Source organism: Ricinus communis, chromosome 3, assembly GCF_019578655.1.
Source record: "Ricinus communis isolate WT05 ecotype wild-type chromosome 3, ASM1957865v1, whole genome shotgun sequence".
Taxonomy (NCBI): Eukaryota; Viridiplantae; Streptophyta; class Magnoliopsida; order Malpighiales; family Euphorbiaceae; genus Ricinus; species Ricinus communis.
In genome coordinates, this window is record NC_063258.1 from 26,934,183 (window position 1) to 26,961,816 (window position 27,634).

Below are 27,634 nucleotides of genomic sequence, written 5' to 3' on the forward strand. Positions count from 1 at the left end.
TAATTTTGAAACTTCTAGAAGAATTTGATAAAATTAAAAGAAAAAAGTTAAAATTCTAGGATTAGAAAAGTAATTAAACCTTTAATAAATTGCCATAATTTGTAATGATTAATTGTTTTTTTGTATATTTATTCAATAAATATTTATAAATTTAGTGATATATATGTATAAAAATTTAATTCGTGTTTTTATATAAATTTGATGCGAATTTTATTATCAAATAAATAAAGAAAAAGTATTATATCTATGGTATTTGAAAATTCACCGTCTGATTAGGTTATCTCTTGATTCTGATGACCGTCTGATAAGATTACGTTTTGATTCTATTAAAAGAATCAAAATAGAGTTTGGGTCATCTTGTTCTTGAATCTAATTCCTTTTTGTTTCATAATACTTTATTATCGACTTTGGTTAGCCCACAAGAAATACTTGTGCATGTTTGATCCAAGTCCTTTTCAGAGGAAAAACCCAATATCATTACCATTTGCCATTTGTAAGTTTCGCTCAGTTTTAAGCAAATAACAGCCTTTACTTTAGTCTTCATAATATTCCAAAAGAAATAGCACAAGTCGTTCCTCCTGTGGGCTGTTTATTCAGGCTTTTTGCCTAGAACTGGTTTTGTTATTAGTTTGTGGTTTTTTTATTGTGATTTTTACTGTAAACAACAGCTCTTCTACCTCAAATAAGACCCGTGAGATGACTGGTTGTTTTGTTCACGAAAGAAGGATATTCATTAACAAAATTATTTAACTTGTAGCTTTAAAGAAATGACTTGACGGCTTCATCTTAAATCAACTTCTCAAATTCTCATTTCCTTTAGGTACTTGTCAAAGAGATAAGAGTGGGCCTAATGATCAGTTAATAGTTGGCTGCGTTTGCTTTTGAAATCAATTATGATGGAGCTTTCTTGCTTTTCTTCTGCACAGGGTGAGCTTAAGGTTTGATTGTGAAAATGATCTTGGCTGTAGTCAATTGAGATTTGACTGTTGCCATGTCTTATCTCTTATAAAAATATGCAGCAAGAAAGACATAATTGTGTATTTATTTCTGGTACATACGAGCATGGTTACAAACACAAGTAAATTCTTGAAAAGTACTAATTGATGAAAACAGAGTGGTTTTTATTGCTCTGCAATTCGTAGAAGGCAGTTTAGCATCAACTCTATATATTACCTGAAACAAAAGAGTGGAATTTCAGAAAACTAAATAAGGGAAAGCTAAGATACATAGTGTTCTGATTGCTTTCGATGTGCAGAGTTTAGCACTTAAGAAATGGATGGCATGCAATTACCTATAACGTCTATGAGAAAATCTCATTAGGATCTGCTTAATTTAGCCAAGAATATGAATGTTCAAAACATAAGGTCATAACATAAACTAAAAGCCTCAAGAAACCAAAACTCACCCTTCTACGGTCACAGCTTATTCTTTGAAACACCACACCATTAATTGCAAACAAGAGTAAAACAGGCACGCAAGACTACAGCTGAGAATCCAAGCAAAGCAAAAGCAGTCACGTAGATGTAAGCATAGCGCTGATACACCCTAACCATGTCAGGCCTCAAAACACTTTGATCTGGTTGCAAATTAGATAAAGCATCAATCTTCGTCTGGCCATGTTTAAGCAAGTACAGGTCATAATGTATGATTTCCAAGTCCAGTAAATTCAACTCATATTGATACTGTGTCTTTGCCCACTTAGAAATTGTAGTTGTAAAGGTTAGGCCAAACACGATAGCAACCGATAAAGCAAGGAAAAAGGGGTACCACCATTTGTTGCAGGAGATGTTTGAGGGTCGAGAAATAGACAAGAAAACGATTCCTTGAGCGACAACATAGGAACTCACTGACCACATTAATTTAGTTTCAAGATGTCTTACTCTCTTCTCTTGCTTCTCGTTGATGCTAGTCAATTCTTTGTAGCTATGGCTAAGTTCTTCTAGCTTTGGATCCATCTCTCCGATCTTTAATCCCTTCGGTCTTGATCATGTCCAAAAGGTAATTAATTATATTAGTATTCTGTTTTAGAACAAACATAATATTGAGTAGTGAATTGACTTCTAATCCAAGAAATACAATTTATTTTTGCAATTCAATGAGGTAGAAAGTCATACCATCCAAAACCAGTCCTAGCAAACTGAGCGGCTAGATTAATTTGTACTTGTAGGAGGAGAAATGAAGAGGAACTTCCTTCTCAAGAACCCAAGTTGACAAGCAAACCTGATTAATAATGGGGAGGTGGCCTGCAATTTGTTAAAAGTCAAGAATGCCTCTTTTTTTTATATATATAATGCTGAGTATTCGTCCAGGGAATTTTAAGATTTTTTAAAATTATATTCGTCGTTGTTGATAGGGCTCATAAATGGTATAAAACTAATGTTAAAGAGGACAGCTTGCCACATCATTTTCTTACTGACTTTCTCACTTAGCTGGTTTCCATTTGAAAAACCAACAAGAACGCTGCGTCGATATCGAAGGATAGGAAATATCTATATAACTTTTTTATTGTCTCTACTATATACACTAATTCTATATAAAACTTTTTTTTTAAAAAAAAATATTGGCTCCTTAATATATTAATAAATAAAATTTATTTAAATTTAATATATATATCACAACTAATAAGAGAATAATACGTATATATATTTATATTTTAACATTGAATAATTGATATATACTTCATCATGTGTCAATCATCTATTGATTTAGTGTATAAATGATGATATATATCAATTTTAAAAAAAAAATTCTTCCTCTCAATATTTATAGTACATCCGAAAGTAAAATCTATTCAAAATTATAAGAAAAAAAACTGAAAAATACTTTGTATCACAAATGAAATTTAATTTATTATAAAACCCTTAAAATATATTCTTCATAGGGAATATATATGAATGAAATAGTTATTTGAATGAAAACTTTAGGAGCTATATTCTCTTCGATCACGAGAGATTATGTAATTATAAATTTATAATATATTTAGTTAAAATTTATATTTTTATAAATTTATATAATTTAATTAAATTAAAAATTAATTTAAGATTTTTATATAACTAAATTTAATTTAAAATTAATTATATTTAAATTAAATTTTAATAAAATATATAAAATATAATTCCATTTTTATAAGTTAATATATTTTATAACAATAAAATATTTTTTTAATTTTATTATTTTTAGTTTTTAATAGAAAATTGAAAGCCGAAAATTAATAAATGCATCCAAACATAAATGTTTTAATAAATTCCAATCCAACTATGACTAGGTTATTTAATAATTAATAATTGATAGGTAATTAATCTTCCAATTGATAATTTATAGGTAATTAATTTTCCAATTGATACTCATTTTTTGGATTTACATTTCACCTTTTCTGAAATTTCTTTTTTTAAGAACACAAAAATAGAAGAGATTAAATCTACAAATAATTTAGTATACCATGCAAATACTGCTCAGCAAGTACCATGATGTATAATAACAACATTAATAAGAGACAGAATATTTATCCCAAGCTATGGAAGTTTCTCCATTTGTCTTCTATACAAATACACCACTTAGAATTAGGAAAAGCATGGTTTATGTCGTATAGCTGGTCGTCGCTCGTACCTTATTTCCTAGTCCTTATATGTAATGGAAATGCTGTGTTGTTGTGATTTTATTGAAATAAAAAGAAAATACGAGATAGGACGCATGGTCTCATCTCATGACTAGGAACAGGGTTCAGATGGAGCCATGCCCGTACCAACTACTGGACCATGAATTTCAGTGTGATTTTAAAGGATGATTTAGAACTTTTTCAGTACTTAATTATACTTATTTGATTAATCAAATGATTAATAGTTCATATTTTCTGAGGTTAACCCTTGCACTTTATTTTAGCGACAATTATCGTAATGAGAATATTAGAGGCAACAAAAACAGAGATGTGTATATATATATATATATATATATATATATATATATATATATAGGCTTTTCAGCAGGTGATAGAATTCTAAGATTGCGAGGTTTGTGTTCCTCTTGCAAAGATAGTATGGGTAATTTGTCATAAATTTCAGCCTCAATCTTGTCTCTTCCCTGCCACCAATTGGAAATAATTATCTTTTATTACTCTCTAAAATTGAATCAATTTTTTTTTTTATATTCTTAATTGCCAAAATTTCATTTTTCAATTTTGCACATGTTATTAGTATGTATTTTAAATTTTTAATCTTGACACTATATTTTAATATTAATTTTAATTTTAACCTCAAAATAAAAATAATTAAATTTATTAAGACAACGTGAATTCTAACGTTATAATTATCTATTATTTTTTTTATCATTGTCGAAATACTGGCCACATTACTAAATTTAATTGATAACTCTATCAAAAATTAAAATTAAAATTAATATTGAAATATAATAATATTAAAATTAAAAATTTAAAAATTATATACTAGATTTAAAAAAAAAGTATAAAAGCTTTGACAATTAAGCTTTTTTATATGAATGTATGAGACGCTATTATGATGATTTTGTTTAAAAGAAATATATTAAAGTAACAACTATCACTATTTTAAGTCATAAAAGCAAAATGAAAATAAAATACACCATGAATTTGTAAATATTATTTCGCCCAAGTATTATGAGTTTCTCTCTTTCTAGGAACATTCTTCGTCCAAGTATTTTGCACTTAACCTTAGGAAAGAGTTTCTGCAGGTAACATGGTCAAAAGCTCCAAGTATACAGAAAAAGAATCCTCATCACAAACTTTCTACTACTATTAACAACAATAATAATGACACATATACACAGCAGAGCCAACATTACCACCTCCACCACCATAAAGATCCAATGCGAGAACCATAATTATTCCTCAATAAGTCTGTTTGCAACCTCGTTTAACCACCAGAAACTTACACACGAACTCCAAGCAATCTTTTCTCCATGATGACACTCTCCATAATTTCAAGAACCACTCTTTGTTAAGATCGTCTCTTGGGAATTTGCGTTTCCTATATCACGACGGTTCAGTAGTTGCAATCTTAATAAGCTCTTTCAACCTGATATAATATCACCATTAAAAGCTTGGCTGATAGGGTTTTCTTTTTCCTTTTCCTTTTTGCGTTAGGGTTTTCAGAGTTTGAATTAGCAAGAAAAATTAGATTTTCAGGATTTGAATTCCTACATTACAAAGCAAATAGGAGATTTTATACAGTATCAACTTTTGTATTGTGTAGGAAGTAAGTTTTGCCACACTTGCAATCTGCCACCTATAATTGGACTGTGCGAGTATAGAACTATCATAATTGTTCTTTAAATTTTGCGAACGTACATTAATATTGTGTTTAATTTATTTATTTTTCTTTAATTTATACATTCATCTTGCTTTTACAGCTACTCTTTTTTGGTATAGTCAGAATTCTTTTTATAAATTTGCTCATTTAATGATATTATGTAAAAGTACTTTTGCTTCTCAAAAATTAGATCTCCAAGAAACCCAAGCTTTTGTAGATTATGGCAGGAGCACCATTATTCTGTCAAGTGGTCGTACGTAGTTTATTTCTTCAAATCTGATTGCAAAGCTATTTCAAAGGTAAGAGTAATGATCTTTATTTCTTCTTTCCAGCTAATTAATTAAGAAGGGAAACTCACACCACTTATCAAGAATTCATACTAGAGTCTTGCTGAGAATCAACACCCGGTTGCATTTCAGGCTGGACTGTCAGTGTTCAAGATTATTGTGCAGGTTACAAGGCCAAGCTGGGAAATATTCCTGGCACTCAAAACTCAATCGTTGTGGAAATGCATCAAGAGTTTTTACCCTTCCTAGTTCCAAGCATATTGACTCCCCAATCTTTTTCGCCAATTCGTCTTGTTTAAATGAAAGGTTAATAGTATTTCCAAACAAGGTTTATCCACTAAATTGCTTTATTAACCCATCAACAAACTATAGTATATCTTGGAGACACCTGATGATATATATTTTCTTGCTTGATGATCCTTGTATTATGGATTCCTCGTTCTTCATACAACAGATTAGAGCATCACTAAATTAAAGCTCATTAATTGGTAAATGATTATAGTGATTGTTCTATTGCAGCTTGTTTTTATAAATTTATTTAAATATTTATATATATCCTGTTGGATCTGTATTTGAGAAGCTTCACAACTGCTAGTGCTTGAACCATTTATATCAAATGGGCTTCGCTTGACAGTTGGAGAACCAGTAATTAATATTTTATCGTTCTGGAAGTCATGGCCTTGATAGTTTGAATAGATAGTTTACTAATAACTTTAGGAACTATTTCAGGATGACCTTAGTTAACATAAAATTACTAAAGGGAGCAACATTACGACAGTAGAAAAATCAAGAAAAAAGAAATTATCAAGCAGGACACTGACAAGGTGGAAAAGGAACAGCAGCAAGCAGTCCATCTGTGCATGGTTTCTGCACCTCGTTTATGTCATACTGATTAACCCCTGATTGTACCAGTACCTCCACCAAATCCGCTGCCAACACCTCCTCCTCCACCTCCACCTCCACCAACACCGCCTCCAAAACCTCCTCCAATTCCTCCACCTATACCACCACCACCTCCAAATCCACCGCCACCACCAAAACCTCCGCCTGCTCCATTGCCAATACCACCTCCAAATCCTCCGCCTGCACCACCTCCAAATCCTCCGCCTGCACCACCTCCAAATCCCCCACCAGCACCACCACCGCTACCAATTCCTCCTCCTCCACCAGCACCTCCACCTACACCACCACCAGTACCTATTCCTCCTCCTCCCCCTCCACCTGCGCCACCACCAATTCCACCACCTACTCCTTTCCCAATACCTCCTCCAAGTCCAGCAGCACCTCCACCAACACCACCACCGCTACCTATTCCACCTCCAACTCCACTACCACCTCCTTTGCCAATGCCGCCTCCACCACCAATACCACCACCCCCTCCAAATCCTCCACTGCCTCCATGGTGATATTTTTTATCTTTTTTCTTGTGGTGCTTGCCACCTTCTCCTCCACCAGCCCCACCACCAATACTACCTCCCCCACCAATGCCACCACCAACACCTCCACCTTTTCCAATACAATCAGGCTTTTTTCCAAGACCAATGCCAGGGCTACTGGTACCAAAACTGAAACCAACTCCCTTCCCAAAACTAAAAGAATGGCCAAAGCTCAATCCTTTGCCACCAGAAGAACCTCCCGCACCACCACCACCAACCCACCCTGGATTACCACCATCAAAGAACCACTCAGGTTTCTTTACTTCCCCACTTTTTTTCTCCTCTAGCTTCCTACTCTCTATAGAGTCATTGAGCACCAGCAATGCAACCAACAGAATTTCCCGCGTAAACTTGAGAGACCCCATTACCACTAGATTACGCTGTAACATGTATTATTCTCCAGCATGGCTCTTTAATATATAGAAATGTTTACACGGCCATTATTTAATATGAGTTCAACAACTACTCATTTTCACGAAAGATGGATTTATATACATGGTTGGAAGTTGAGAGAGTTGTACTGCCTCCCCGATATCTTTACAACAGTAGTCCAGCTCGATAGCACACCCATTTACGTGATTGGACCATTTTGCATTCATGGCCACCGGTTTTGCCCAATTTCTCTTTCTCACTTTTTTCTTTATTCTTCAAGCAGTAATTAAGCGTTTGTGTTGTTTATTATTGTTATCCTTTATTGAGAACTGATATCATTTAATAGCACACATTCTCCATGCATAAAAGTGTTAGCTCTGCCTCTCCCTCAAATTGCATGCGATAAAGTTTAATTGGCAGTTGAAACGGGGTTGAATATTTATAACACTAAATAATTTTAATATTCCAGTTTGAGTTGCTTGGAGGTCTATGCGCCCCAGTTGGAGTGCTTCGTCCTTACAGTTCCAGTGCCAGTTAGAGAAAAAAAGCCCATCCCTTCCTAAGAAGCTAACGAACTAAGGATCTCCAGATCTGACTAAAAAAGCTAGTAAGCTAAAGCTTTCCTCGCTCTTCATTCGAGACTTTCATTTCAGTTTCTTTACACAAAAGCAAGTGAGTTAGCTTGTGAGAAATCAAGCTTTCAAGCAATCCCCTTATGATTATGAGCTTATGAGAAGCACCCACCCTGCTGTAGAGTAGTCTCCGTATGAGTCATTGCAGGAGTATTTGCAACAAGCTTGTTTTAAGTAAGCATGCTAAGATAAAATAGAGGTCTTTTCCTTTGGGCTAACGATAAGATTTTAGATTCAACGATTGAGCTAATTCCTTCCCTGGGAGGGATCTATACAGATTTCTTTACTCAGCCAGATCTAATGATAATTTTTCATATTCTTTACCTGGATATAATATAATTATAGTCAATATAACTAGAGCAAGGTCTAGGTCACGAGTTAGGGCAGACTAGGGTAATATAATTTTCAATGCATCTAGTAGAATAGCCTCTATTAGTCTTTACCTCAGGGAAAGCAAGCCTCTTGTTTTCATTTCTACCCTTGGCTTAATAGGAATCCTCATTTGAATAGGGAGCTATCGAGCTAAGGGAGGGTAAGGGCTAACATGCTAAGACAAAATAGTTTGTTATATTATCTCGGACACCGTCTTTTGACGTTACTTTCTGAATGAGAAAATAAGACAAAATAGCCAAGGAGAAAATTGGCGACAGCAAATGATCCTGTTAAAATATGAGAATGACAATTGGCGACAAAGATGATTTAATTTTGCCAAAATTCACTCAGTTCCTGTAAAATTTTTGGCGACAAGAGATGCTCATTATATAGGCGGCAATTTAAAACTTATCGTACTATCATATTGCTATAAAATAAAGGAAACACTTACGAATTTTTGGAGTCTTGGAAATTCTAAATTGGCGACAATATTTTTGTTTTAAAGTAATTGGCCCGCATAAACATTCCGAGTTTGTCTCTAAATATCTGCGACAAAATTTATTTCGTCCCTATAAGGCGACTACATATAGGACGCCCCAAAACATTATGTAAATGGATTTTGAAATATATGGTTTTATATATAGTGTTATTAAAATTTTATTTTAATTTTAGTTATAATTTAATTACATGATCTATAAAAATTACTATATTGTAGTTTTCTTTCTTAGTTAGTCTTTTTTTATTGGCTATTTTAATCACATATTAACTTTTCATTAACAAAGTAGCTAAATTGAAATATAATTAAGAACTAAATAAAAAATTTTATTCACCTCAATACTAGTTGGATATTTTCTTGCATCGGGAGCCAAATAGTCATGGACTATGCAATATGAGGTAGTCATCTTTTACATCAGCCATAAAGGCGAAAAATCACCTAGTGTGGAAGAGATGATTCAAACTAGTGTGGAAGAGATGATTCAAACTCGAAATCTTTCACTTCCAAAAGTAAACCTTCTTACCACTTAAACTAGGTCTCAAGTATTGAATATATTTCTTTTAACTATTTGACTACTCTAAAAAGAAAATTTTATAAATATTTAATCTAAGATGGAAAATTTCTAATTTGAGGCAGGACACACTTGTGTTTCTGTTACAAGTACCACACTATAATAGTCATGGAAGCAAACCAATTTCGCTTATAGCCAATGATTTTGTTTATAGATGAACTTTTCCTACCTATAATAAGCAAATTCAGTAACATTCGGTATCAAAGTAGATTTGTAACTATCTCAAACGGATAATTTTCAGATTTATATATTATTATATATGTAGAAAAAAAAAAATATCATTGTCATCTCATCTAAACACATAATGTACATATATGCATCACATATTCAGTAGCAAGAGAAGTGAAAGTAGAACCAATCAAGTCCTGCCAACACTCTAAAAAAGGCAAAAAGGCTAATAGTATATTTGGATATATTTTATGAAATTCACTAATCAGGAAAAAGTCTGAACACTTAATAGTAAGAGTTGAAAAACTTATATATCTTTGTCGCAATATTTTGAGTAAAATTGCACGAATACCGTCTCAATCTTTTTTTATCTTTTTATGTTTTTTATTCTAGTGTCTTAATTTCTTTATTCAATTAAGTATCTTAATTTTAAGATTATCGTATATAAAATTAAGGGCTTGTTGTCAATTAAAGTCGATGTGGTCGAATATAAGCTAACATATTTTATTAATATTCATTGATCAAAATATCTCTATATTATTCTTTTTCTTTGATATTAATTGGCTTTTAGGAAATTATGAAACAAATTGTATCATATAATAATTTTAATCAACTTAACTTAAACAAACATGATTAGTGACGGTGGATATATAAATTTTTGTAAAAAGGTTAAATCATAGAAAAAGAGAAATTAAGGCTCATTATATAACCCATTCCCACCTCCCACAATCTATTGGTTGCACCCATCACAATCTATTGACAATGTTTTTTAAGATTTCAAGGTTAAAAGAAAAAGAAGAAGGTAGTATTTTAGTCAATCTTCATTGATAAATGACGTTACAAGTGATACTTACATTCATTTAAGTTAGTGATAGTATGTGATTATTAAATTCAGACACCCAATCAAAAAAATAAAATATCAAAATAGAAAAAACTTTAGAAAGAAATGAAATATCATTTACGCAGTCTAACCTTTCCTAAATTTTAAGGGCTACCCACTGATTAAAAAAAAACAAATTTAATAAATTACTAGGTGGTTCACTATATTTTTATTTTAGGTTTGTAATATGTTTTTTATTTTTAATTTTAATATTCTGTAAATATTAACTGTTAATAAATAATTGTCAAATTGCACAATATTCTCAATGAAATATTAATGCGATAGTTCAAAAAATAGTAATTATCGTGTGGTATATTAAATTTTTTAATAATGTTATGTAATTTAATTATTATTTACTAAAATTTATATTTATATATTAATAAAATGATAAAAAAATTATAAATATTAAAATAAAAATATATTAAGATATAAAATAGTTTAATGAATTTTTTTTTTTTTTTTTAAAAAGCAAGCTAACCTTCGAAAAAATAAGTCCAAGAGGCCTCAAGCGCGCACCCAGGTGTCATGTAGCCTCCTCTGCGATTGAAAGTTGAAACTCTCAAGCCACTCTTCACGCATGAAACCCTAGGAATTAGGGTTTCTTTACCCTGCAAAATTCACTTCATTTCCTTCAAATTTCCCTAAATTTACCTCAAATTACCTCACGTCATTTTAATTTTTGTCTGGTTATTTCCCCCGAATCAAAAGGGACTCTCATTTTTAATAGTGAATTGGCGATTGATTAAGTCCTAAAAATGGACGATATCACCCATTCTATGAATCGATCTAGAAAAGTCCCTTTATACACTCACCCAGTCCACTCTCAGTACAATTACGATTACATCTTAAACGACCCCGAAGAGGAAGAAGGAGAAGAAGAATTAGATGAAGAAAACGATCAAGAATCTGACGACAATTATAGCTCTATAAGGTATGCTAATGCCCACAATAATTTTAATAACGAGTTAAATGACGACGGTTTTAATAGATACCCAAAGAGGCAAAGAAAGCTGAAAACGTTAGCTTCTGATTATGAATTAGTTCCAAGAAATAGTGGGAGATTGTACGGAAATTTAAATATATCCACTGATTGGAATGATCATGAAAAATTTATGCTTTTGGAGGTTTGGGGTGATAGGTTTTTGCAATTGGGTAGGAATAGTTTAAGATCAGAGGACTGGGTTGAGGTTGCGGAGAAAGTTTCTGAATTGTCAAAAGTTAATAGAAATGAAGCTCAGTGTAAACAAATTCTGGATGTTTTGAAGCGGAAGTATAAAAAAGAGAAGGCCAAATGTGGCAGTGGTGCTAATAGTAAATGGCCGTTTTTCAGAAAAATGGATATGTTAATGAAGCAAGAATTTGGAAGTGGTGGTAGTGGTAGTGGTATTGGTGGTAATGGGTTTAGTTTAGCTTGTGGTGTTGATTCGGGAGAGTTTGTTTTTATGGATACAAATGTGTATTTGGAGCGTGCTAATGGGAATGATGAAATGAGGGATAGTCCGTGCGAATCAGAGGAGGAAGATGAAAGGGAAGGAGAGGGGTGTGGTGGACATGAAGGAGTGAAAGGGTTGAGAGTGTTAGCAGATTCAGTGCAGAAGTTTGGGGAGATATATGAGAAGATTGAGAGTAGTAAGAGAGAACAGATGTTGGAATTGGAGAGGATGAGGGTGGAGTTTCAGAAAGAGTTGGAATTACAGAAGAAGCAAATTCTGGAGAAAGCGCAGGCTGAGATTGCAAAAATAAGGGACGGTGATGATGAGGAGGAGGATGAAGGTGAGGAAGATGATGATGATGATGATGATGATGATAAGTCAGCTGAGGATGTCAGTGAATGATAGAGGTAGACAGGTAAATAGCTACTTTTCATTATTCTTTTATGTCTTAGGTTTATTTAATTATCTATTTGTTTGGTTGTTTCTTTTTATTTTTTCTTTGTTTACCTGAAAAACTGATGAAATGCTATGGGTTCTTGCACTTTGGTTACCTTCTAGTCCTTAAAGACTTACAACCATGCATTGAATGTTTACATAGTTTGAGCAGATTTATGTTATGAATTTAATAGTTTGACAAATTCTTATCGCCCCTGCATTGGTTAGGTGATCTATGCCTTCCCAGCTATGAGTAGAACTGTCAATTTGATGTCAACATTCATCATCACTTTTTTCACTTTCTCTTTTTGTTCATCTATTGTCACCAATTTTTATGCTCTCTCTCTCTCTCTCTCTCTCCCTGTGTTGTCCAAACAAGAGTAATACTTGAGTGTAGATTATTAATGGTGAACCTGTGGTTGCTAATTGAAATTTCAGCTTATATCATTACAAACTGGTGGATCTTAACTGACAATCCTTGGTTTTTTCATTTTGTGATTACCCTTTTTCCCCTCTTCTTTTTATCCTTTTGAGGACAACTATCAGGTCTCTCGGACATTTCAAAGTTATTAAACTGGTGATTCACCTATTAGGAATATGCAAATATAGCAAGCACCTTCATAGTCATGGACGTCCTCACAAACATGATACCAAGTTGCTCTGGCCCAGAGAAACTCATAGCAGCTTGCCTCCTTGCTCACTGTGGTTACAATTAACCATTAGTTTTACGTTATAATTGAGATAATCTTTTCAGACATTGAGATTTGCGGCTTCTGTTTAATGTTAATTAGCTGATTATGTCTAGGGTTGGGAGAAGATTTATAAGTTGAACTTTTCTTTTGGGTATATTAGTATGCCTGCCTATGCGCATATACCATTATAGCTTGTATCGAATGAAAGAATCGATTACTTCGTATTTGAATTATTGAGATATTAGACATATTTGCGTCATCAGATTGTATCAGATCTGCACAATGTCTTGTGCCGTTACTTTTTGAATTCAGCAATCAGATATGCTGTGTTTTGTGTGGTAAATGAGTTTGTTAGCACTATTAGTCTCCAGTCATTTTCCTGATCATATTACTAGTCTTCTGTTCTTATATCCTTGATCAATGTTGTAAATTCAATCAAATTGCTTGTAACAGATTAATTGGAGGTTCACCGGCTTCGAATTTATAGAACCATGATAATGTTCAATCTCATGACGTCCCCAATCTCCACTCTGCAATTACAGGAAGGTGCATATTTCCTTGAAAGACATGTTCATGAAGGCAGCTTTGCAGCGATATCCAGTACCTTTTTTAGTCTCAGTACTTTCACATTGTCATCTTCCTCAGGCTATGCACCCTTTGTTGTTTCCTATCATTTTGATATCTTAAAAGTCTTATGATAACATAGCTTGTATGTTTCTCCTTGTTATCATTGAGCAACGAAACTAAGTTTTCTTTTTAGCGTATATCATTAGATTTATAATCTAGACCCCTCCCCCCATCCCCCCTAAGGAGCACCAAAGAATGTATAGAGACCCCAATATGGGTTCTTCTCATAAACCAACGAACGGCTTTTGTACATTCGAAATTTAAACTTGGGAGTAATTAGTCTTAACTAGAATATAAATTTGGAAATGGTCTAAAGAGTGGACTTACAGACCCTGGGATACCCATAATCTTAGCATCCTTCAAAGGTTAAATCCAAGCCAACCGGCAGAGGGAAGAAGATGGGGAGGTATGATATGTTATATAACGTTTTGTGTGTAATAGCTGCCTTGCTAAATAAAAGGTAAAAGAGACAAGAGTAAAGCTTTTGTAAAAGCATATTAAACATTTTCCTGGCTACATTTCTGCTATCATACACAGCAGTTAACTACCAATTAAACAACTACTGTTTCAAGTTGTCATCCTAGATTTCCTCCTCAGGAAACAACTCCTCTTTGAGGAAAGGAGCTATCCGTTGTATCTGTATGTAGGTAATTTCCCACAAATCATCTTCTTCATTGGATACTAAGATCTCCTCGTCCTTCATTTTTGTAATAATTTTTCTCAACAAATCAGGTATTGCTTCTTGCAGTCTTGTCTCCACATAATCACCCAAATCAGCCTTCATACATGTATCCATTCTTCTCAACACTCCAAGCCAAAATGTCCTAAACTCAGGACTCATTGTTATTTGCTTTAGGAACTTCAGGTACACATCTGTCAAGAGCTCCCTAGCAAGTATCAGGGTTCCTTCCATACTCCTCGCCTCTCTTTCTGCATTCTTGCATCTTGAATATTCTACCATCTTTTCTTGCATATCATCAACCATTGCAAATATCACCAAGTTAAAATAGCTAATACAATTGGGAGGTGAGGAATCAAGTTCTTCGGACAATGCAAAGCTTTTCTGAAGAGATAAGATTGCCTGGTTTCTTATCTCCTCTCGCCGTGCCAAGCTGGTTTTGCGAAACGCTTCCCCTAATTTGAGAAACAAAGTAACTGCAAGGTTTGGAGAACCAAAAGCTCTGTTATCTTCCAATGACGAATTACTCGTACTGCTTGCAATGCTATAATTGCTCCCTGATTCTGAGTAGTCCTTGTACCATTGGATCAGTAAATTCACTGAATCTGCTAAGAGGTCTAATATCTTCAAATTCTTGTCTAATGGACTATTTTTCAGTGCGATAAAACCAAATGCACAGTCAATACAATAGGCATAGTTTATCCGTGAAACATGGGTTGCATCAGATATCATTTTGATCAAAGTGTCAACACCCTGGTCATAAGTTTCTGGGCGTCGGCCTGTGACAGACAACAAATGAAGGCATGTTTTCCAACCAAGAGATGTTTGTAAATTTGCAGGGTAATCAGTGAGAATCTTGCCCACTGACTTTGTTATGGCCTCGCAACATGTATCAAGAATTTCTTTATCGAGCTTCCACATTAGGTTTATGGATTTGAAAATAAGCTCTTCTGGGAGTCTTTCAGTTCTGGTTGAAGAAAGAAGCTTGACACAGATCTTAAAAAGGCCAAGAATGGCCTTTTCAGCAAATGGGACTGGGGAAAATAGAGGAAACTGAGCAACTCCGAGTAGATTATCATAGAATGAAGCCAGATGTTCAGGAATCTATGCATATTGACCATGGCAATGACAATAATTATATCCCACGCAAACCCGACGGTTTCTTCCTCTTCTATCGGAGTGCTGAATTTTTGGCCTTCTCCACCAGCTGCAAATATCAGAGAATGCCCAAGATTCAGCAAAGCATCATCAGGTAAGTTAACACTGTTGGTGAATATGCTGCCAATTTGGCATTGCTTAATCACCTTCAACTTCTGCTCAAATTCACTCATCCCAAGAGATATTGAATCTTCCATACTATCTAGTGACAAAAAATGTGAGAATCGACTAGTCATGCCAGCACTCCGGCGATTACCGAATTTAGGATCACGAAAAGCTGAATTGCTTGATTCATTTCTCTTATGTCCTGGACCATTTGATGATTATGCAGAAGTGTCATCAAATTCAACCACAGACTGAGGTAGAAGCTTAAGCCTTTTGAGTTTCAACAAACAGTCTACAATGTTTCTCCAGCCCCCTCTTATTGAACCCCCAAAGTTGTTTGCGATGGTGAAAACTGTAAAGAGTAGCCATTCTTGGCTTTAAATCATTCGTAAAAGCAAATAATGTTTCTTTTGCAGAAGCATAAGGATTTAGCACAGTAGTAAATTTGGAGAAAGAAGCAAGGAGCTCGTCAAGAATATCCTCTAGTTCATACCGAGTTATCCTGGCTACTGAGGCCAATCCGCCAATGCACTCATGCAGCATGTCATCATCGTCAGCATGCTCAATAAAGGAAGAAATTGCAGCAACTGATGGACCTGCAGTGCAAGCAAACATATCTCTCCCCAGCCGACGATCATAATCACCGAGGATAAATGGCTGCATAACTCTGGATCTATTCATTAGTTCAATCCAGCTACCAGGATTCATCTCCACGGGACCAGATTGACCAAAAAGTGTGATTGCATGAGTTGCAATTGATTGGAAAAGCTCAGATAGGTAATCTCTAGGAAGATCTTGCCCACCATTGATTGCCCTATTATTCCTGATGAACTCCTCCTCTGTCATCTTCTTTTTGACTTGAGGATTGTGTTGATCAGTGTTTAGCATGATAAGGGAATAGCATAGGATGAAAAACTGCATCCTTACTTGCAAAAATATCCAATGATTGTTTATCATAAAACCTTTGTGAGAATTCTTCAAGAATCCTCTGAATCTTTTGGGACTCCCCAGGCAACCTGAAGGTTGCAAGATCTTTATCAAGAATCATGCCAGAAAATAAAGTTTCTGTGAATTCTTTAAGAACCTGCATGTGAAACTCATCAGGATCACCTAAATAATCACCAATCCAGTCCTGGTGTAAATCGAAAGAAGATAGCGAATGCTTTCGGATCTGCTGGATCAGAGACTAAGTGACAAAGTCTTAGATAATCCAAATCTATCTTTTCATCTCTATTAAAATGGTCCCCTGCAACCAGCACTTTTTTTCCTGTGCTTTCCTTAATCTTAAATATTCCACCCAAGTCTCAAAATCTTCTTTCGGTTTTTCTTCCCAGAAGGGTCTGTACTCAGTAATTTCAACTGGGTATGGTCCAGAAGGGCTTGAATCATCTTCTTTATCTATATTATCTGCAATGTTGTGAATTATGATTAGCAGTTCTTCAAATGCTTGGATATGTACATAATTCAAAGGGCTAGACCCTGGAAAGGAGAGCTTGCAAAGCAACTTTCCTATTTCCTCAAATATATTTTGACAGATTGGATCACAATCATAGTTCACGTACATTTCAACTATGAAACTTTAGTTGCCTGCAGAAATTTATGATTGCTTCAAGGGCAACTTCTTGCAGCTGACTTGGACTTCCGGCTCCTGCAGTTCTCAATAACACAAACCCAAAAAAAGCTTCCAGTTGAAAACGAATGAACCTGCGCACACATTCACACATACATATAGAGTAAATCACTTTATTCTCAATTTTTAAGATTTCAACCAAAAAAGAAAATGTAAACATTGAATCAAGCAGTTTAAATGCGAACCTGCAAAGAGAGTGATAGATATTGAGAACAGTACTGCAAATCAAGGATAGCAACAGAGGGCTTGAAGAGATTCCATAATGAATCAAATGGTGGAACAGGTCATCTTGGATCATCCTCAAAAGTTTTGGGTGCTTTCCAATAGCATCTCCACTCAACTCTACTGCAGAATTTATTAAAATCAATCCGAAAATCTGAATATTCTGATCAGAAGCTTGAGATGAGACTCCTTCTGATTCCACAACTTCCACGACATTAAGCAAAGAGCATAAAAAGTGAAAGATATCAACAATACAACGAACACCATACCCCGAATCCACATTGCTGCCAATGTCAATATCCTCAGTGTCAGACTCTGAATCCTCCTCAAATTTCACCTCAACATCTTGTAACCTGGCGAAAATTATTTCAATCATTTCTCTCATTGCATATTTTGCTCCACGTTGAAGCAAATCCGCCCTGTGGGTGGACTGTTGAACAACTTGAAAACAAGTATTGACAATTGTACAAACGGCATGATCTGTAAGCAAAACTGAAGCCCTATGTTTGATGATAGATGTCAAAGCTTGTAGAATTCTCATCCTTACTGCATCTTCAGTGCTGTGATCAGTTCTTTCGAGGCGACAACTTGCAATCCCAGTAATTATTGAATTGATAGCATCCTTAGCTCCAGGGGTTTTCTCATAAAAAACGTGGAGTTTGAGAATCTTAGAAATGGCAGAAAGAGAAACACTTGTAGCTGTAGCAGGAATATCATCACTTTGTGTGACATCAAGAAATGGGTAGATATAAACGGAAGGATCTATAGTACGCCACTCTTGCTGAGGATTGAAGATGAGAGCACGTAAAGATTTTAAGGAATGGAGAATGCTGGTGTCATAGCTTTCTAGCTGCGGAAGTAAGGAGTTGTTGGGATCATGTGGCCGTTGGATCACAGCTAGAACAGCGCTGAGTTCTGTGTTTAGCATGCAAGAAAGCTCACCTCTTTTTATTCTCTTCCTTTCTTGCCATGACTTATTTTCTTCCTCTTCTTTTATTTTCTCCATTTTCAGTACAAAAAAGTGAAAGAAAACGGTCGGGTGTGGGGGTTAATCAGGGTTTTTGTTATAGTTTCTAGTAGCTATATTTTCTGCAATAAGATGTTTGAAATTTTTCAGTTTTTCAGAATTTTTTTACGAAATCAGTCAAGGAGCCATCTGTAAGAGAACCTGCACTTCCCAGGAAAAGTGGGTTTGAGAATTATGGGTGGATGGCAGGCTCAAAGAGAAAAAGGGTGCATTAAGTGCTAAACAAGAGGTTATTTGATTTCTATTTGTTTCAATAAATCCATGACAAATGATATGGTTAAGAATAAATATTGAAAATCTCTACCTTTTTGTGTCCCTAATTTTCCTCATTTCTGTTAGCGCAAGCAATAAAACCCTGTTAAGTGTATTCTTTTTTTTTAAATGAAAACCATCTTGTAATGATGTATATAACAGAGCTCACTTGAACATCGATGCATATCAATAACTGCATTGAATAAAAGCCAGAAACAATATTTGTACCATTTGTGCTAGTTGCAGAACAAAAATGGATTATCGGAACTTGTACTTTAAAGGTCTGACCATGCGCCCGAAGAATGATACTTCTCAACTTAATAGATCATCAATCCATCAATCCTATTCCAGGATCAAGATCGAAAAAGAATATGCCATTTATAATCACTAATATAATATACAACCTCAAAAAGAGAAGATATATTTATCATTTCTCTTTTCAGTTAAGACTGATATGAGTTCTTTAGCTCATGCCACAAGCAAAATAATGTGTCGTAAACGTCATCAGTGTTGTCAAAATTACAACCTCCAATTTGTGTGGCACTTAGCAGGGTCTTCAACCCGTCTTCATGGAGAGTTGAGAACTCTGATCTCTTTTCACTTGATCTGAAACTTTCTCCAATTGATTTTTTCATCACTTGGCCAGCCTGTGAAGCAGCTTCCACCACATTTTCTGGAATTCCAGCCATGACAGCGACTTGTAATCCATAACTCTCTGGGCATGCTCCGGAGGCAAGCCGGTATAGAAAAACCAAATCCTGGTCACTTTCGGAATAGCTTTCAGATTTTGATTTAAAGGCACATGCCATGTGTTGCAGTATTACACGTGGATTAGAACCAAATTCCTTTGTAAGCGGATGATAGTGCGTAGCAAAAAGCAATCGGCAGTTCACCTTCTCAACAAGATGGCGGAACACCTGTACAAATATTTATGGACCCTTAATGAAACCAAGCTATCTAGTTACAGAGAAAGCAGCAGACGGTCGTCTCAAATCCAAGGTGTATGCATAGGTGATTAATATTTATTGGATACAGGTCCAGTTAATGCAAATAAAGAATGTGTATTTGAGATTGTTTGAGCATAAATGTGCACGCATGGGCACATGCATCTCTGTACGAGAGTAATGCCTAATGCCTCGGACCCACAGTTAGTACGATTGCCTTTTTATGCACACATTACTTACCTGCCTTAAGCAAAGTAGTTTACCAAAAGAAAAGTACAAGAAGATGACAACAAAGGAATTCAAACATTTGAAGCAAGCAAAGAGATGAGAGATGCAATTCTGAATTCTGATTGTACAGATGAGATGATAACAGATCAATAACAACAACAGAAAACTCACTGCATATGCAATGGCATATCCATCAAAAGTGCTTGTTCCTCGACCCAATTCATCAAGAAGAACAAGAGAATCTTGAGTGGCATTTTTAAGAACTGAAGCTGTTTCTGTACACTCGATGAAGAATGTACCTGCAGAGAAGAGTAAGTTTCTACAGTCAAATTATATAAGTTGGAAGCCCGCATGCACTCTAATTCGTATGAAACTGCCAGTGTATTGGTGTGCATTTGTAATTTTGCACTTCTCAGTTTTAATCTAAAAAATAGAAATTTCTTCCTTAAAAGATATTCAAGATGATGGTCCAATTTGGATCACCAAAATAGAAGCAAGCATTTAGGGAGACCAGTAACTCTTATCTTGCTAGAACTTACTCTCGCCAGTCATAATCCGATCAGTGGCACCAAGTCGTGTGAAAATGATATCAACAAGTGAGAGAACACACTTCTCACTAGGCACGAAACAACCAAGCTGCAAATTAACATAGAATTTAAACAGCAGGGATCTCGATGAAAGATTTAAATGATTCAAACTCGTAAAAAAAAATTATGTCAGACCATTCGAAGCAACAACACAAACCTGAGCCAGTATAACAGCTAGACATGTGGCACGCAAAAGTGTTGATTTTCCACCCATATTTGGTCCAGTCAGGAGTAAGGTTCGAGGAAGATAACCATCTAGATCCTCACCAAGGTGCAAGTCATTAGGGACAGGCATCCCTCCATTCTCTCCAAGGGCAAAAGGATGCCATAGGCCTCTAATCTTAAGTACAGGTCCTCCCTTATCTTGGCCGAACATACTGGATTTTGACTCGGGTAAAATAACAGGCCTAGACATAGACCCGGATGACATGCTTGCAGTGATTGCAAAAGATCTTAGTACATCAATACAATTAATGGCTTGGATGACTTCAGACCAACATGAAGCTTTCTCAATAAACAAATCAATCAGCACGAACAGTGTTTCAGCCTCTGAATCTGTTACATCATGGTTCTGGTATAAAATATCATGTCAGTATTATGACAGAAGCAGGTAGCAAAAGAGCTAAGATCATTACCATCCCAAGTAGAGAAGGAGTTTAGGAGTTATGTTGTTCCTAAATGACGTGAATATATTCTTTTTTACTAGAAAAAGTTATAAAGGGAGAGAAAGGAAGCCCTTTTAAGAGAACTATAAAATCCAACAGAATTTATATCCAAAATAACTCGGTGAGCAAGTGTTTCATTTTCCAAAAAAGAAAGTGTTTTTTATGCTAGATTTCTGGAAAAGTTGGGTAAGCTTTTTAGATGGACCGCAGGACATATCTTGCAGGTCCCACCTCCAAAATGTATGGTAGGTCCCACAAGTATATATCTTGTGGTCGAGTGGACCATGGTCTAGGCAAGAAAAAATTAAAAACTCGTTGCTTATTTAAAATAACAAAAGACGCAACTGCCAAAAATATTTGACAAAAGAAAGTAGGTGAAGCAGCGGTAGCATGCCGGAACATACAATTAAATGATTCCATATACTTTCCAATAAAATTAATTACCTGCCATTAGTCCTCCTTCTATTCATTTATTCGTGAAAAATGCACCATCACTAGAACACGAGTAAACATAGTGCAGAAAGAAACAGACCTGGTAATTGGGGAACTCACTATCCACAGCAGCTTCAAATTGGGAGAGGAATTTGTCAAGCCCAGCACTTCCATTTAGCTCCGGAAGTTTAAAATTTTTTGAAAATAATGAGATTATTCGGTCTTCCTTCTGTAAAAGCAACAACAAATCTATTCCGATCCGAAGCCCTTTCACTAGAGACCCAAACACTTTCACCTACTCAATAGTTGAACTGTTACAAAATATGGATTTGCAATCTAACATTGAGCAGTTTTTATTTTCACTTTCCTAACTAACTTCAATATATAAAATTACAATCAAAAGCATATCTTCTCATCATCGTAGACTAAATTTTCAATAACAAGAGTACTTAAGCCCCAAAAGTCTCACTAAAACATCAAAACAAACACAAAGCATACCAACTAAAGAAGAAGAAAAATGCAAAATAAAACCATAGTAAGGGTTCCTTGTAGCCTTCTCAGGAGAATGGAAGCAAGCATATTTCTCTTACTGTACAATCCCTAAAGGTCTTGTGGATGATAAATAACTTACCAAGTGGTTTTATGACTTTTGATACCATATTAAAATTATGAATTCCAAGTGAATACCACTGGGCCTTTTGACCTGGTGGTTGTGCCTTTTCGAGGCGTATCCAACCCCCACAGCAATATGCTGGCTCCCTTCCCTTTAACTCGTAATGTACTAACATATATCTCTATTGAAAAATAAAAATAATAATAATAATGATAGCAAGTAAATGGAAGCAGGTAACTTACTCGCTGTCTCAACACTTTTTTACCAATTAAAGGCAGCACAAGAGAAGCTGATGCCTGAAAGCTAGCCTTGACTCGTCCAAGCATCCTTTCTATGTCTGGAATCTTGCGAAGATATTGTGAAATAACTAACATAATATCTGATTGTGTCATTAGATCTTCAACTACATTCAGCCTATTATTAATGCCTTCAACAGATTTCAATGGATGACACATCCACTTCCTTAAAAGCCGCTTACCAGATGATGTCACACAGTTATCTAGATAATTAAACAATGTACCTGAAATTCATAGAATATACCTGGTTGAACTTTAACTAAATGCTTACACAAGAACCAGAAATATGAGGAACACAGTATTTTTGAAAAGCACTTGCCTGATAAGCCACCATCAGAATTGTTATTAAAAATCTCGAGATTTATTAAAGTCTGTCCATCCATTCTGAGGCAACCACTATAAACTTGGTAGGGCAAAATATCTCCATTCCGTAAAACATCATCTAACTGCAAAAGATGAGCACAATAGTCATGATTAACAACACACAAGTTGGGTCAACGAGGAAAATACAAGTAGGAGGGAGGAGAGAAGAGGCAGGAGGAGGCTCTCAGACAAGCATACCATCAACCTGGACAGATGATCAACAAGTGTACCAAGAGCATTTAGGGTGATATCATGGTGCATTATGCTGTCAAATACATTATTCCATGGGCTAGAAGACCCTCGGAAGTAACCCTTGGACTGAATCGAATTTCTAACTTCAGAAGCATCCAGAAAATTAGTGGAGGGAGGGGCTGGATTCAATTGCACTGCTGTTGAACCTGTAGGAGAACAAAAAAGAAAAAACCGTCCAACTTGCTATGTCATTATTGAAGAGCTATAGTTTTATTATAAGCAGACTGTTCAATACAATAACTCAGAAGTCCCAATCCTTAGTTGAAAGCAAGGTTACATTATATTCACTGGGTAGCAGCAAATCATTGGCCTGAGTTTAACAACTAGATTTGGGAGGGAGCTACACCACAAAACTGTGCAAATCCAGCATTTCGCAAATAGGATATAATTTACCAGTTTCTGTAAGCCAGAAGAGCCAAATAGCACCTTGAAATCTTGTTACATATGTTTCAGAATAATTTTCCTAAATACATGATGATAAGGAGCAAAAGGATTTACTGTAGATGGAATAAGAATTGATATGTCCACACTCATCCAAGGCATGCAACATAATCTTTCCCTTTTAATTGAAAAATAACACATTGCAGATAAGTTTTTTTTGTTGGATAAGCAGAAGTGAAGAGATATCTACAGCAATACAAAAATATTACAGGCGGGCTTAACAATGTGTACTTTTATACCATGAAGTACTTGATTTCATCTATAAGAATCTTAAACACACCAGTTATTGAGTACTTTCTGAGCGCTTTCTGAGCTTCTCTAGATATCCCTGTAACATACCAACACAGAAGCTATAGACAAATTAAAATTATTTTTTGTTCCAAGATATAAGAAAAATAAAATAAAATAAAAGGATATATGTTTTACCTTTGGTTTCATATATGACTTCTTTTGGCGAGACCTACAATTAATTCCAACAAGAGAATGAAAATCTAATTTTGTCTCTGAATATTACAGAACACTACAGGGTTTTTCATGAGCAAGTAAATTAGAAAGCCTACCTGCATCAACAGTGCCCCCAAAGCAGCACATGAAGTATCATCATTGATAGAACCAACCCAAAATCGCAGAGAAGCGCAATCAACAAAAGCAAAGCCATAAGCAGTTTCCCCATTATCCAGGCCATAGTTTCCCTATAGGCAATATCCAAAAGGAGCAAAATAAAAGTTAAATAGCTTCACAAACTTTTGAGAAAATAGAACCAGATACGTGCAAGTAGCATTAGCATTTTAAGCAGGGTAAGTTTACAAGGATAATACGAGAGAAAAACAGGTGGAGTTTAATAACTGTCTGATATGACACGTAGGAAAGGTAATTTAAATGTATAATATGAAGATACAGAGAATCACGTCATCATAGTTCAACAGTTCTCTTGATGGTTAATGTTAAGGAACAGATGATGTGAAGAAAAAAAAAACTCCTGCAGTTAACTGATGATATCTCAAAGAAAGCTAGATTGATGAGAAAAAACACTCACTGCACTTATGTTTCAAGAGTTAACATGGAACCTTACAGACCTCCTTTAGGGCAAGAAGATGAACTGCATCAGGACCAATATTACCATCTGTTGCAGTTGATGGTGTAATAACCTGAACTAATTTTCTCTGGATTACCTGAAACCCAACAGCAATGGCGTTTATACAAGCAAAGACAATAAAATTCACCAACATATGTAAATGAAATTGCAATAGCATTTATGGAAGCAACCACTTACAGAATTTGCACCCCTAGCTTTTGCTTGAACAGATGTCTCTAACTGCTCAATTCGTCCAACTTTATATCTTGACAAAGAAAAAAGAAGCAATAAGTGAGTTGCAATTGGTCTAAACCAGGAAAGCAGAAAACGACTCCCCTAACTACCAGGAGATGGGTAAATTTTCATCTTTTTATTCAATTTAGAGCTGACAAAGGCTTAGAGCAAGTTGGCACACGCTATTTCCTGTTTCCTTTTTCCTTCATGTGTCTTTTCTTATCTATGAAACAATGAAAATCTCCCATGCAATTCAGTCCACCCAAAAGTTACACTCACTCATGCTTCCACAAAAGCATAAAACCAAATTATTGCTTATCAAATTGCCATATATTAGAAGATTTAAAGTACATGATGCAGGCACTTGGAGGTTGCAGCAAACATCCATTCCTTTATAAGGAGTAGTAATAGCGTATGGCAATGAGAAGAGGCACAAGTTAAAGGTCAATGTTTCCCTACCCACGAGCAACCAGCTTTTCAACAGCATCATCAATCCCACTTTCAGATATACCAACCTAGTCAAAAAGGGAGAAATTGCCATATAGATAAGGCAGACATATATAATTATAATGAGTACACAAAAATTTATAGGGAAGGAACTAGAAGTTACCTGTCGACATTTCCCCACACCACTTAGTGTGATTTTCCAGTCCAGCTCCTTGTGACCAATTTCAGCATCAAGTTCATAAAGCTCATAGAATTTCCCCTATATCCAATCATAAGTCATTCCAAAACACATTTAAAATTTTTAAAGAAATATGTTGATGCACAACTAAAGGAAATGAATACAAGGATCAATACCTTAAACCCCAACTTAATGACAATCTAATGCATGACAAAACAATATGAATGAACTTGATGACTTTAGCCTTTCTTAGTTTTCCTCCATATTTGTTGTTTTTGATAAATCATGCTATTTTATATGATTTATATCAGACAACGTAAATTAACCAAAAGAAATACTGGGAATCAGCAATTACTGACCACTTTGAAGAAAAGGACAACATCCATATACTGAGATTTGACACTCCAGTATTGTTTCTGAGAAGCTGACATTATCCTCAATGCATCAGGTGGTATATAAAGTGTCTTTTTGTCGTAAAGAGGATCGCTAGGCCTTCTTCCATTAATGTCCCTAATTCGCAAAGGGTCAAGCCACTCAAATTTGCTTGTTGAGTCAGATATTTGGCCTTGGTTCTTGCTTACGGCTGTTGAGTCCAGAAGAAGTTTCGCCCTTTTGCTAGCATTCAATAAGAAAGTGGCATCTTTGTCATCCACCTTAGGACTATCGTGTTGAATGCGCTTCAAACGAGGAACTAGAGGTTGCACACCTGGTGTTTCTGGCCCAGGAACATCATCATCATTGCTTTCAACATCAACCACAGCATTGTAACTACAAGGATTTCCCTTTTCAGGATATAGGGCAGTAGTTCCCTGTTTGGACAATCCTTTTTTATCAGTAAATCTACCAGATACATTGGTGGAAGTATGATTAGCCAGGATCCTGCAAAGTTTCGACATACTATAAACAAGTGCCTTGCAATTAAAGTAGGTCATTACATAAAGCATAGCGATTAATCTTTCTTTTTTCTTTGCATTTCTGCTCATCGGCTAATTATTTAAGAATCTGTTTGGAAAGTCAAAAAAAATGCAAGAATTCAGTGTAAATAAATTCTTTAAACTTCAAAAAAAAAAAAACAGTGTTAATGTTTAAAAGAGCATATAAATTGCCAAAATGTAATTCTTTCAAGAAATAATTATTAAGTTATTTTAAAAGAAATGAAATGATATAAATATGCATTATCATTCTAAATAAGAGGTATTACGTCATGTTTAAATAAGAAAATCATTTTCCATAAGTTATGCTTGGACTTAATTTCAACCTATTAATCTCTTCTAAAATGCAATTTTTCAATCTACAATAATCCAGTAGAAAAATTTAGCATAATAATTAATTTCTAACCAAATAACATTATATTACCCTATTTGCTCAGTCTCAGTTTAATTACAAGCAAAATAATATGATATAAGAATAAATACCTAACTTCAAGAAAAAAAAAAAAAAAAGCAAAAATAAATACCTCTGAAGAGGCTTTTCTTTGTCATCAGTCTTGACGAACTTATGCATAATGCTCGAGAAAAGTGAAGAACCTTTGATACTCTCATTCTCCGTAGACCTCACAGGTAGAATCTGACGCGGCACCTTCTCCGGCGGAGTGTCGGTTCCTTGAATCTCAGGTTCACTTGAAACAGTGACTTTTTGGTTCTGCTTCTCTGAAGAAAACCGAGGGGCTTTCCCTCCATCGAAAGCGTCTCCGGCTCCGGAGTTCTGATTCCCCGCCGGCAAGGGTTTCTGGAAGAAAGAGAGTATAGATTTCTGGCGCTGCATTTTCTTTTCTTTTCTTTTCTTAATAAATTTACAGAGAGTCAAGTTTGCAAATGTGGTTATATTGAAACTTATATATATGTGTAAATTTTGGCGCCAAAATCTGCCGGTTCTAAATTTCCAATAGCGAAAATGGCGCAAGGATTTGTAAATGCAGATGTTTCGCTATACTAATCGTTCACGTTGGCCGTCCGATTATTACCGCTTGTTATGATGCGTCTGATTTTTTATCATTGAAATTCGGATTCTGCTCATACTCGTAGATGTGTTTGGTGGGCTTGGGCTTCTATTTGACTATTGGCCTAGCCCAGTCATTTAAGACTAGGCCAACTTTTGGTAATATGATCTATAGGTTTGTTCAGACC

The 27,634-nt window shown here is 35.1% G+C and overlaps 3 protein-coding genes, 1 long non-coding RNA gene and 1 pseudogene across 6 annotated transcripts; 1 reads left to right on the forward strand and 4 right to left on the reverse strand.

Annotated features, from left to right (window-relative positions):
• Window positions 1-1,026: 1,026 nt before the first annotated feature.
• LOC8284829 lies at window positions 1,027-2,275 on the reverse strand. The gene is made up of 3 exons (XR_001534867.3): window positions 2,115-2,275; window positions 1,406-1,980; window positions 1,027-1,173 (listed from the first exon to the last, which is right to left on the reverse strand). It is a non-coding gene; the product is annotated as an uncharacterized LOC8284829 (long non-coding RNA).
• Window positions 2,276-6,250: 3,975 nt separating this feature from the next.
• LOC8284828 (glycine-rich cell wall structural protein) lies at window positions 6,251-7,462 on the reverse strand. Its single transcript, XM_002514291.3, has one exon. It carries the CDS (start codon window positions 7,389-7,391, stop codon window positions 6,459-6,461), a length of 933 nt encoding a protein of 310 aa, XP_002514337.2. The 5' UTR covers window positions 7,392-7,462; the 3' UTR covers window positions 6,251-6,458.
• A 3,515-nt stretch (window positions 7,463-10,977) lies between these two features.
• On the forward strand, window positions 10,978-13,812 carry LOC8284827 (trihelix transcription factor ASIL2). Of its 2 annotated transcripts, none has more exons than XM_015716309.3 (2): window positions 10,978-12,341; window positions 13,507-13,812. In XM_015716309.3, exon 1 carries the CDS (start codon window positions 11,249-11,251, stop codon window positions 12,326-12,328), a length of 1,080 nt encoding a protein of 359 aa, XP_015571795.1. In that variant the 5' UTR covers window positions 10,978-11,248; the 3' UTR covers window positions 12,329-12,341; window positions 13,507-13,812. The 2 variants fall into 2 exon arrangements, with proteins under 2 accessions (XP_015571795.1, XP_015571796.1); XM_015716310.3 differs by lacking the exon at window positions 13,507-13,812 and adding an exon at window positions 12,908-13,396.
• A 448-nt stretch (window positions 13,813-14,260) lies between these two features.
• Window positions 14,261-18,732, reverse strand: LOC8284824 (annotated as a pseudogene).
• Window positions 18,733-19,051: 319 nt separating this feature from the next.
• Window positions 19,052-27,466, reverse strand: LOC8284823 (DNA mismatch repair protein MSH7). 2 transcript variants are annotated; one of them, XM_002514286.4, is made up of 17 exons: window positions 26,965-27,466; window positions 25,868-26,387; window positions 25,494-25,589; window positions 25,343-25,398; window positions 24,848-24,914; window positions 24,651-24,746; window positions 24,135-24,266; window positions 24,001-24,034; window positions 23,855-23,902; window positions 23,080-23,279; window positions 22,838-22,964; window positions 22,465-22,742; window positions 21,710-21,904; window positions 20,670-21,083; window positions 20,465-20,561; window positions 20,097-20,224; window positions 19,052-19,670 (listed from the first exon to the last, which is right to left on the reverse strand). In XM_002514286.4, exons 1-17 carry the CDS (start codon window positions 27,270-27,272, stop codon window positions 19,197-19,199), a joined length of 3,270 nt encoding a protein of 1,089 aa, XP_002514332.2. In that variant the 5' UTR covers window positions 27,273-27,466; the 3' UTR covers window positions 19,052-19,196. The 2 variants fall into 2 exon arrangements, with proteins under 2 accessions (XP_002514332.2, XP_015571810.2); XM_015716324.3 differs by having other exon boundaries at window positions 24,642-24,746.
• Between the last annotated feature and the right edge of the window lie 168 nt (window positions 27,467-27,634).

What these genes read in the sequence shown, in the direction of transcription:
- LOC8284828 (XM_002514291.3), bottom strand. Translation starts at nt 7,391, where the DNA reads ATGTTACAGCGTAATCTAGTGGTAATGGGGTCTCTCAAGTTTACGCGG.
- LOC8284827 (XM_015716309.3), top strand. Translation starts at nt 11,249, where the DNA reads ATGGACGATATCACCCATTCTATGAATCGATCTAGAAAAGTCCCTTTA.
- LOC8284823 (XM_015716324.3), bottom strand. Translation starts at nt 27,272, where the DNA reads ATGCAGCGCCAGAAATCTATACTCTCTTTCTTCCAGAAACCCTTGCCG. An exon ending in GTGTGGGGAAATGTCGACAG is followed by an intron (nt 25,399 to 25,493) that starts GTAACTTCTAGT and finishes CTTTTTGACTAG; the next exon opens with GTTGGTATATCTGAAAGTGG. An exon ending in CAGAAAGTACTCAATAACTG is followed by an intron (nt 23,280 to 23,854) that starts GTGTGTTTAAGA and finishes GTTCTCCTACAG; the next exon opens with GTTCAACAGCAGTGCAATTG.